This window comes from Esox lucius, chromosome 11 (assembly GCF_011004845.1).
Source record: "Esox lucius isolate fEsoLuc1 chromosome 11, fEsoLuc1.pri, whole genome shotgun sequence".
In the NCBI taxonomy this organism is placed as follows: domain Eukaryota; kingdom Metazoa; phylum Chordata; class Actinopteri; order Esociformes; family Esocidae; genus Esox; species Esox lucius.
Window position 1 is genome coordinate 14,570,085 of NC_047579.1, and position 11,744 is coordinate 14,581,828.

The 11,744-nt window shown below is 45.1% G+C and overlaps 1 protein-coding gene across 4 annotated transcripts in view; it reads left to right on the plus strand.

Moving 5' to 3' along the window:
• Positions 1–6,911, plus strand: part of tbcd (tubulin folding cofactor D) — a 75,884-nt gene extending 68,973 nt beyond the window's left edge. For all 4 annotated transcript variants that reach the window (XM_029123625.2, XM_013131261.3, XM_013131263.3 and 1 more), the window contains 6 exons: positions 795–872; positions 1,105–1,194; positions 1,584–1,671; positions 5,277–5,386; positions 5,846–5,930; positions 6,603–6,911. In XM_029123625.2, coding sequence (XP_028979458.1) covers positions 795–872; positions 1,105–1,194; positions 1,584–1,671; positions 5,277–5,386; positions 5,846–5,930; positions 6,603–6,617 — 466 coding nt within the window. In that variant the 3' untranslated portion in view covers positions 6,618–6,911. The remainder of the gene's footprint in view (positions 1–794; positions 873–1,104; positions 1,195–1,583; positions 1,672–5,276; positions 5,387–5,845; positions 5,931–6,602) is intronic.
• The last annotated feature ends 4,833 nt before the right edge of the window (positions 6,912–11,744 follow it).

The window sequence follows — 11,744 nt, forward strand, 5'->3', positions numbered from 1 at the left end:
GTGACATAATTGCAATAAAAACAGCAATCAAGTGCAAATCATTTGTTCCTGTATTTCATTCTAAATAGTACAAAGACAACATATGAAATGTTAAAACTGCAAAATGTTGTTGTTTTGGGAAAAATACATCATTTGTACATCCATAGTTTGGGTTAACTGCATCGCCCCGGTACAGGGCTTTTGATTCCTGACCCAGCGCTCTTGGCCATCAGGCTGCCCTGTCCGCCCCAATTAAAAGCTCATATTTATTTCTCAATCAAAGAAAGCTAAAACTGTTGAGAATTAAGAAAGAGGAATGGACTTTCCATTACATTTTTATTGTATGACTGGGGAGTTCATTTAGATTTATGTCATCAAGAGTCTCCGATCTCACAAAGGGGATGATGAAGAAGATTTGTTTTCTCGCTTTTAATGGAGTTCCTGTGTCTGTGGGTTTAATCCCTCTCTATGAATCAGCTTCCATAAAGATTCTTCTATATGTCCCAAGTACGATTTTCATCTATATACTATTGACATTGTTTACCACTAAATCCTGATGTCCAAAAAAAGAATGTATTGGCCTAAGTAATCCCATGAACTTTGTACGTTTTTGTTTTGAAAGGTTTCGGAGAAGAGACGTTGTTGACAAATTAAAAAACACTTCTCAGTTGCTAACCAATGCTAAATGTTTGAAGGGACTATTAAACAAAAAATTGTAAAACAATGCTAATGGATGGCAGCAAAAGGGCGTTTACAGGTGGCCGTGTCTTGAGCCTTGCTAGTATGTTCGTTGTGTTTCTCCGTTCTGTCTGCAGAGTGTCGATCCCCTTCCTGAAGATGCTGGATCAGATGTTGGCTAGGGCCTGTTTTGACACCTTCACCACAGAACAGGAGTATGTTCCATATTTATTACTATTCATTTATTCTGTTTCATTCTCTGTTCAATTTAGTTTTTGTTTACCGTTTTTGCATGAGTTGATAGTGTTATTTACAGAAGAGCATATTGATACACTACGTGATGGGAACAGTCTAGCAAAATTTGAACTGGAAACCAAAAGGCATCTTCTCTTCCTACTCAGCAAGTTCAGGCTGTGTTCTTATCCCTACTCCTCTCTCTCTTCATAGCCATCCGTTCTGTGTGAACCTCCTGGCTCTCTGTACGAATGAGATTAAGAAGTCCAAGGACGTTCAGAAGCTACGCTCCTGTATCGCTGTGTGAGTTGTACCCCCACGCACACATACACATGTCTAACTCTGCTAGAATCAGGGGACGTCAAAATGAATTGCCCTTTACAGATCCTAACTTTAACCTAACCCTAAGCACCTAACCCTCTACCTAAGCCTTGAACCTACCCTAAACCTGACACCTACGCCTACATTTCTACATTTCCAAACTGGTTTGAACACCGTTTGAGGACAGTGCTTTCTTTGTCATGGCTTGAGTACATAATTACAGTGGAAATTATTCAGACAATACAAAAGTCATAGGTACCTAGACAGCTGATACAAGAAGTTCCTTCTCCATATGGCCAGACTGCCCATGAACACAGACACACACGCTAACACACTCACCCTAACCCTTTCTCTCCCATGTCCTCCCGTAGGTTCTGTGGTCTGATCCAGTTCCAAGGAAATGTCCGGGTGAAGGTTCTGTTCCAGCTGCTGCTACTCCTCTGTCACCCCTTCCCTGCGGTGAGTTAGTGTCTCTGTCACCCCTTCCCTGCGGTGAGTTAGTGTCTCTGTCACCCCTTCCCTGCGGTGAGTTAGTGTATTGTCACCCCTTCCCTGTGGTGAGTTAGTCTATTGTCACCCCTTCCCTGCAGTGAGTTAGTGTCTCTGTCACCCCTTCCCTGCGGTGAGTTAGTGTCTCTGTCACCCCTTCCCTGCGGTGAGTTAGTGTCTCTGTCACCCCTTCCCTGTGGTGAGTTAGTCTATTGTCACCCCTTCCCTGCAGTGAGTTAGTGTCTCTGTCACCCCTTCCCTGCGGTGAGTTAGTGTCTCTGTCACCCCTTCCCTGCGGTGAGTTAGTGTCTCTGTCACCCCTTCCCTGTGGTGAGTTAGTCTATTGTCACCCCTTCCCTGCGGTGAGTTAGTGTCTCTGTCACCCCTTCCCTGTGGTGAGTTAGTCTATTGTCACCCCTTCCCTGCAGTGAGTTAGTGTCTCTGTCACCCCTTCCCTGCGGTGAGTTAGTGTCTCTGTCACCCCTTCCCTGCGGTGAGTTAGTGTCTCTGTCACCCCTTCCCTGCAGTGAGTTAGTGTCTCTGTCATCCCTTCCCTGTGGTGAGTTAGTGTCTCTGTCACCCCTTCCCTGCGGTGAGTTTGTCTATTGTCACCCCTTCCCTGTGGTGAGTTAGTGTCTCTGTCACCCCTTCCCTGTGGTGAGTTAGTCTATTGTCACCCCTTCCCTGCAGTGAGTTAGTGTCTCTGTCACCCCTTCCCTGCGGTGAGTTAGTGTCTCTGTCACCCCTTCCCTGCGGTGAGTTAGTGTCTCTGTCACCCCTTCCCTGTGGTGAGTTAGTCTTGTCACCCCTTCCCTGCGGTGAGTTAGTGTCTCTGTCACCCCTTCCCTGTGGTGAGTTAGTCTATTGTCACCCCTTCCCTGTGGTGAGTTAGTCTATTGTCACCCCTTCCATGTGGTGAGTTAGTCTATTGTCACCCCTTCCCTGTGGTGAGTTAGTCTATTGTCACCCCTTCCCTGCAGTGAGTTAGTGTCTCTGTCACCCCTTCCCTGCGGTGAGTTAGTGTCTCTGTCACCCCTTCCCTGTGGTGAGTTAGTCTATTGTCACCCCTTCCCTGCGGTGAGTTAGTGTCTCTGTCACCCCTTCCCTGTGGTGAGTTAGTCTATTGTCACCCCTTCCCTGCAGTGAGTTAGTGTCTCTGTCACCCCTTCCCTGCGGTGAGTTAGTGTCTCTGTCACCCCTTCCCTGCGGTGAGTTAGTGTCTCTGTCACCCCTTCCCTGTGGTGAGTTAGTCTATTGTCACCCCTTCCCTGCGGTGAGTTAGTGTCTCTGTCACCCCTTCCCTGTGGTGAGTTAGTGTCTCTGTCACCCCTTCCCTGCGGTGAGTTAGTGTCTCTGTCACCCCTTCCCTGCAGTGAGTTAGTGTCTCTGTCACCCCTTCCCTGCGGTGAGTTAGTGTCTCTGTCACCCCTTCCCTGCGGTGAGTTAGTGTCTCTGTCACCCCTTCCCTGTGGTGAGTTAGTCTATTGTCACCCCTTCCCTGCGGTGAGTTAGTGTCTCTGTCACCCCTTCCCTGTGGTGAGTTAGTCTATTGTCACCCCTTCCCTGCAGTGAGTTAGTGTCTCTGTCACCCCTTCCCTGCGGTGAGTTAGTGTCTCTGTCACCCCTTCCCTGCGGTGAGTTAGTGTCTCTGTCATCCCTTCCCTGTGGTGAGTTAGTGTCTCTGTCACCCCTTCCCTGCGGTGAGTTAGTGTCTCTGTCACCCCTTCCCTGCGGTGAGTTAGTCTATTGTCACCCCTTCCCTGCGGTGAGTTAGTGTCTCTGTCACCCCTTCCCTGTGGTGAGTTAGTGTCTCTGTCACCCCTTCCCTGTGGTGAGTTAGTGAGTTGAAGACAGTATCAGTACCTTTTCTTCCTCACTCTTTCTTTCCCTCAATTCCTCATCTAGTCTAATCTAATGAATAGCAATGAAATAGCAATGATGTCATTGGATGAATGGGTGATAACCCCCTGATCAACCCAGACACACCTTTGCATATTACTGAAGAATGATGATGAGGGTAGAAACTGTATATAATCTGAACTCGGTGAGCAAGTCAGACACAATTTACAGGGTTTAGTTCACAATGGCAAACCGAACCCAGAAATTCGAAGCTCTGACAGCGTTGCAGATGCTGCAAGATTTAGATGAGGTGGAGGGTTAGGGTTAGGGTGAAATCACTGTGTCGGATGTTGGGTCTTCATCTGGTTCTGATGATGAGCCGCCCCCTCCAATGTCTGCTCGCATAAAAAAAAAAGAAACGAACCAACAGTGACCACACACTGTGAGGCACCACTGTAAGTCATCCTTTGGTCATCCTTTTACTCTGCATATCGAATATATTAAAAAAATTTGTATATGTCACGGTGTGGTGAGCAAGAAGCCCAGGCGCAGGATGAATGGTAAAACAAGGGTTTACTAAGCTGAATAGTGAAATGCATAATGCAATGAAGACCGAAACGGCTAGAACTGATACAAAGGAACAAGCACACTAGGCAATAAAAACAATGAACACACACGGATAACTATCAGACAATAATCCACTAAGACACAGACAAACACAAGGGCAGTTATAGGCTGTAGTAGTGAGGATCTGGTGTGAGTAATGATGGGAAGTCTGGGGTGATCTGATGAGGAACAGGTGTTGGTAACAGTGGAGAGTCTGGGGCGTTCTGTGAATGCGGTGAAGCAGACAGAAGAATGGATGATGGTGGCTGATAGGCCCGGCGACAGAGAGCAATGTAGTCGAGCTTCCCCGGAGGGAGGTGATCACAAGAGGCACCGTGACAGTGTAGGCTACTGTAAATCATCCTTTTACTCTGCTAATCAAATTTACTAATAAAATGTATTGAATAATACACTGCATTTCCTTTGATCAGCGCAAACTGGTTGATAATGTCTGATATTTTACCTTGTACATTGTCAAAATGAGAACAAAATGAAAACTAAATTCTATTGGATTTATTTTGAATAATTTAGGTGGTGTGTAATTTTCCTTTGTAGGGCCTAATAAACAAATGTAAATACTATAGCCTGTGTTCTTAGAAATATTAGCATATTCAGATGACCAGCGGATCAGAAAATACAGGGCAGGTCAATAAATACAGGACAGGTCAATAAATACAGGACAGCTCTGTCCAGAGTCTCAAGGCTAAATCCACATCAGCAACACAACCAGGTGGACAAAACCAGGGAGGACCTGTTGGGCTGTGGGCAGTAAAAGCAGGAATGGTCAGGCAGCCACTGAATCTGCAATAGAACCAGGTGGACTTTGGACAGAGACAACCAGGAGTCGCCAGGCCAGGTAGTCCTAATGTGTTATCCAAGGCTCGGGCCCTTCTAAAGCTGTGTTCTTCAACCCTGCTCCTGGAGGCCCCCCGCCCTGCATGTTTTAGATCTCTCTCTGCCAAACATACCTGATGTAGCTCATGAAGGACTTGTTTTAAAAAAAGTGTGTAAAAAAAATGCATTCTTTTGATTCACACCTGACTACCCTTGAACCAGTGAGATTTGTTGGCTATTGAAATAGCTTGTAAAAATTTGTTTTGCATCTTATATAGCTATCTCTCCCCCTCCAGATCAGAAAGGTCACTGCTGGCCAGATGTACGAGATGCTGCTGACCTTCGACGATGTCATCGACCCCAGCGTGATGGAAGATGTCATGAACTTGCTGAGCGACACCGACTGGTCAGTGGAATCCAGACAGGACTTTATAGAAACCTCTCTTTGTGTCACACTCCCAGCTGTCAATACACAAATGTTGGAAACGCCCTGTGGTCAGCGCTTTTCTGAGATGTGATCAGTTGTGCAGTTTGTTGTTGGTCTCTCAGCACACCGCTGTAAGTCCCCTTATTTGAACAGGAAAAGCACTGACTTCAAATGGTCTTTATCGGAGGTTTACAGCCGAAAACGTTTTTGTCCCCCTGCAACTTGCTTCTTACTAACCTCCTAAACACAGTTTTCTAAAAATGTAAGCTACTAGCTTTTATGAACAGGTCATTTGTCATATTGTGGAAATGTTGCGTTTCACTGTTAGTTCTGTTTGTCTGAAGTGGTCTTCCTGACCTTTCTTTTTCATTGATGTTCTGGTGTTTGCTGGTTGTTGATCTAATTTCTTCTCAACTCTTTTCTGTCATCTGGTTACAGGGCTGGCGACATTGCCACAGTGAGGACTCACCGAAACCAGCTCTGTGATTGGCTAGGAGTACCGAAGCCCCAGCTCGTTGCTAAGGTAGTGGTTTGAGAAATGCCAGTCAACAGAATCACAGAATGTGTGGATGAATGAATAAAGGAAAAATATGAATAAATTCTTGATAGGTCAGTTATGAAGTACATTTTTGTGGCTGATTGCCTTCATGCAGGTGGAGTTGAAATATTGCAGCCAATTGGTATCAGGGTTGCCATCTGAAAATAACTTTCTGTTATTAAGATTGAACATCTCTTATTGGAACCAGATGCTTGCCTTTTTCCTACTGCCAAACATTGATTTACTTCACTACATAATTTGTCCAAAAAGAGGTCTGCTCTGAAAAGAGAGCAGATTTCAAAGATATGGCGTTGAACTATTTTCACAATAAGTATTTGATTACTTTTCTTTTAACAGAAGTTATCTACATTTAGCTTCTTGACACATCTGATTAACTTTAATATTCTGTTAATAATCTCCTTTTTGATCCTTTCTGTCTCTTTCTCAGTTAAAAATTTAAGGGATTTATTAGCATGGCAAGCATTTGTTTACATTGCTAAAGCAAGTGGAAAATTGGAAAGATAACATAATGAAAAAGCATAACTCTAAGTAAACATTTTGGACACAAACGTTCCAAAAGGAAACAGGCACTTCAAATGTTTTTAGCTATGTACAGTGTTGTAATGATTTATAAAGTCTGTCTGTCATCTTCCACAGGGTTCTGTCTCGTAGGCAAGAGCTCTTCTCAGCAAGAAAAAAAAACGACAGCACAAGATCCTTCATGAGAGCATTCTGTGTGACCCAGCACTAAGTACAGCAGCATTTCAAAAAGATGGCCACGCCTTGTGTTATGTTCCAAGAGCTCCAGATACTTCTGCTTTTTGCATTGTTAATAGTATACTAGCACAGTCAATGAAATTGGATTTTTGGGATTCAGTGTTCCTTCATCACTTCATCTATTCAGCTGATTGTCTGGAATATATTTCAATGATGTCACGCCCTGTGAATAAACAATGGAGAACACTACTGATTACCCGTCTTTCAATTTTGTCCCGGAGCCTGAAAGGAACCGGAGGGGGTATGGGACAGGAATGTATGGATAGTTGGATACGTGGGGAAGAATGAAGGCAGGAGAAGGGGCACTGTCTTTCAGCAGCCTTGCATTGCTGAGATAGTCGGGTGAGAGGGAATTTGTCTGTCAGCACATTTGATAGCGAGAATCTCAGCACCGCTTTGGCCCCTCCCCCCCGTTGCCCCCCCCCTCCCCCCCCCCCCCCCCCCATAGTCCCCTGTCTCCTGTCGTCTCTCAGACATGCTACACATTCCATAGTGGAGCAGCCATAATTCCCATAATACCCAGTAAATCTATACGTTATGTCACCCAAGGTGAGCGTCCACAGCTGTAGTCGTTCAGGAGTTTTAAACTGACCGTGACTTGGAAGAGAATGAGTCCCAGCAGCGTGAACTGCTGACGAAGCTACCTCTTGTGACGTGAGCTGGTGTTTGTTGCGTCTTCTGAAGGTATCCGCAGACGACGCAACTAAATGAGTTGACAAAACAACAGGATTGTATAAACGTTAGTAGCCATGTCATTGCCTTGCATCTGTGTTTTAATGTTGAAAATTTGAAATGAGTACAAACTTGTGTTGTTGCGCTTATACCGTGGTCTTGCAGAGGGAGAATAAAAAACACATTCTTTTTCATAGATGTTAGTTGTCTTTGGGCCCCATTGATTTTGAAGAGTCTATCCTGTTTCCATTCCTCTTCATGACAGCATAATCATTAACCACTGGGATGTTTACCCACAGACAGCCTCTGACTGCTGTAGTAATTTGTCTATAGTTGTTAGTTTGGGTCCAATGCCTGTTTGTCCTGGTTAATTACATCCTTTCTGCTTGACCTGAACAGTTCAAGGGTTATAGGGCTGTGAACTGTGACCTCCCTGTCGCTCCTATGTGTAGCGGCAGGCGGGAGCTATTGGGCGGGTGCTAGGTAACAGAGGTATGAGCTCCAAGTCAAAATAAACAGTGGAGAATAACTGTCAGCTGTTTCCTATTTACAATTTCTTCCATGTGTGTGTGTGTGTGTTCTCTTGCGTGCAAGTGTGTGTCAAGGACAGTCAAAGAGAGAAATGTATCTGGTGGTGGGTGTGTTTAGCCCATCCATAGTAGAAAACAATTTCTAGCTTAGAGGTTAGGGTAGAAGTAACCATTGGGAATGGGAATTATTCGGCAGGAGGACAGTAAAACCTGTATCCTTGTAAAACCATTAGGGCTTAGTCAGTGTGGTGTGGTGTGGTGTGTTGTGACAGCAGTTGGACATAGGACAAGTGTTAGGTGACAGCTGACCACTCAGCTGGAGAGAGAATGGCTGAGCCCAGGGAAAGTAGTTGTATGGAAAGTCACGTGCACACACAGGTAGGCATCCATGCACACGTGTGCACGACACCGTAGAAAAGGACACCTGACGCTCGGTCAGCGTTTTTAGCTAGTTACTGGACAATAACTTACATTATAGTGTTTAATCAACAAACCCTGCTGTTGGTCAGCTGGATTTGAACAAGATATCTTAAAACCCATCGTTATCATATTTCCCAGGATGCTGTGCTGCAAGTACAATGTTTGGTCGATAAATCTTAAATAAAGTTTCTAAACAAATACAATCTGTTTATTGCACTGCAATGGCTGTGCCAGTTTGTAAGACTTACTGCACTTAACCTCAATAATCTTTAACCTTACATTCTGAAAGCAGGTTGCCAATACTTTTGACAAATATTTGCATGTCTTCACTGTCTATAAATCAGCAGAAATCATACATCACTTTCTGAGGCAGCGTGGTGTAACTTGCATGCTTGGTAACTGGTGGTTACATTTCTCAAAACAGCTTTTTTACGAACACAATTATCAGGGACGCTATATTGTTTCAACTGTGGATTGCCCCTTTAATGTAGGTATAGGAAAACTTGTGTAAAATTAGGATGATGTGTGAGTGGACTGTCAAGAGTGTCTGTGTTTATGTAATGTGACTGTAGGTTGTGGGCAGTGTGCTATGCATGGAGGCGTTGTGTGTGTGTGTGTGTGTGTGTGTGTGTGCGTGCATGCATGTGCCTGAATTCCGACAATACAGTCCTGAATTTGATTATTGGCATTATTGTTGGGTTTGGTTTCCATTTGAGAAAGCAAGTGTCCCTGTGGAACTCACTGAGTACTGTACTTTGGGCAGGTCTTACTCTGACTGTGTACTGTAAGGAAGGTCTTACTCTGAGTGAGTACTGTAAGGAAGGTCTTACTCTAAGGAAAGTCTTACTCTGACTGAGTACTGTACTTTGGGCAGGTCTTACTCTGACTGTGTACTGTAAGGAAGGACTTACTCTAAGGAAGGTCTTATTCTGAGTGAGTGCTTTACTTTGAGCAGGTCTTACTCTGACTGGGTTCCAAAGGGATTATCTCACGCACAAGTTCCTGATGCTCAGACTGTTTCCTATACAGCATTCTGTTCCTTACAGAGTGCCTGGTTACTGAGACTGATATCAAACAGCTGTTCGGTGGGTTTGGCATTTCAGCACTTGGCTGCATGGGAATGGAAAGGCATTATAACTGAAACAATCTATTTGGCAGAATTAGTCGAACTAATGAAAACATGAAATGAAACGACAGCGAAAGGAAATCGATCGGTTTTCTAAAACAACAGCAATAGAATGTTTCGGTTACGATTAGCTCCTGTTGACCCCTTGACATTTTCCGCATTGTTCATTTTCAGCATATGCTTCACCCAGCGCAGCTCACAGTGAGTGCCTTTATCTTGGCATGGATAGGTGGGACTACCACACACCCCAGTAGTAGTCAATAAAGTAGTTATAAGCAAAATCAGTGCTAGAAGGAAAAGGCACATGTGGTATTGTGTGTAGGTTGACTAGGATAAAAATCTATATAATAATTTTTTTATAAGGCTGTATTTTAAAAAAGTGATGGGGTCTGAATACTTTCTGAATGCACTGTAAGTTAAAGAAATTGGACAGACACCCCCTCATCATCCTTCAGCTCCCAGCATCCTCATCCTCTTTCACCCATCTCGGTCAGTCCCTTTGCGCTCCTTTTTAACCCCTCTGAATCAATCTGCCCCCCCCCTCCTACAGCTAATGGCTCACATCCGCTCCTGCATCTTCTCCTTCCTACTCATCCACCTTTAATCCTCTTATCCGTGCCTTTGTCGCACTTTGAATCGCACCGTCTATCACTCTTCCCGCCGTTGCCGACAATCATTGTTGACGCTCATAAGGCCCTGAAGATGTGTCAGACCCCACAATGCACCACTGACTTGTCGTCTCCCCTGATGGCTAAGATGTCCCCCATTTTTATGGAGTTAATTACTCCCGCCTCGCCCGACGACTCTAATGTCTGTATTTTTACGGTCGTATCCAGGTTACGCTCTCTTCCGACAGTTGTGAACTCGGGCCAAGTGTCACCTGAGGTCAGTTGGGTTGCTATGACGACGTCCGACAGCAAGAGACTCCTCATTGTACCACGAGAGCACTAGGCCCCGACCCCGAAGCCTAACTCTGACACGTAGTGAAGGACTCTGTGAAAGCGGCGCTGTTTCCATTAGCTACGTGGTTCTTAGTTACAAAGGCAGATGACTGGAGTATTGTCATGGTGATTGATGATGGGATGTATGGATCTCACGCAAACGCATGCATTCAAAACCCCATTATGATGATGTAAATCTTTTGTTACGAGGCTATCTTTTGTGGTTTGATTTGAATACTTATGGTTCAGTTTGCCCTCCGTATATCACCCCAGATCATTGTGATGAAGAGATTTAAGGGAAACGTTTGAGAAAGAGAGCAATAGAGCAGCAGAGGAAAAGAGAAAAGGACTGAGCTGGCAAGTTGGATGGAGTGGAAATATGAAACTGGACCACTCTTTATACACACACACTTCAAAAAGATAATATACTAATATCAGTGTATTTTCATGACCATGGTACTGGATGACATCTGTAGCGGTTGAGAATTGCATTTGTAGACTGTTGAACTACTGCGCTGGGCAGAAAGATGCTTGTTTGAGTCCCTGATCTGGTGATAAATCAGTCAAATGTTTCCAGTGACATAACGGCAAGGGTAAAAATCGGTCCATGTGGCCTTGAGCAAGGCATGTAGCTCTAATATCTGCCGTACACCGCTCCGGATCCGGTAAATGTATGAGTAAGGGCTCACATCGCCACAGACACCCCGTCTAAAGGCAGGCCTCCGGGCCCGCATGGTGACATCATGAGAAAGTCGTTGCCCCACGTTGGCGGGGCTTGCACCGTTGCCATGGGTTCTACCGTTGCCTAGATGGTGCTCTGATATTGTAATAAGTGAAGGAGGGTGGGTGTTGGGGGGGTACTGGGGGGGTACATAAGGGCCATTCGCGGTGTTTTGGTTCCCTGACGTCTTCCTCTTGCGGCAGCTAAGCACAGTTCTATTACTGGGAGAAACGGAGCAGGGGCCCCATAGGGGCCGTGGGTTCACACACACAGCTCTATAGAGCGGCCGAGACTTAGGGGCCGCCCTCTCCAATGGGCCCCTCTTCTCCTTGTTTTTCTGTCAGACTGTTTGCAGAATGGACCCCATCCCTCCAAACTTTTGTGATGTTACCATTTCAGATGACCCAGGGCCAAAGTCATTCGCTGATATTAAGAGTCGAAAAGGGGGAGGGGTCACAGGATCCATAGTCATGAACAGAAAGACGTCCATTGGGAATACTAAGAAAGCCATGAGAGGCAGTTAACATTAGTGGCCTTAACCTCCAATCTAACCATTTTGAGTGTTTCAGTTCAGGAATTTGAACCTTGTGTCAATGGCAGCATAACCCCAAT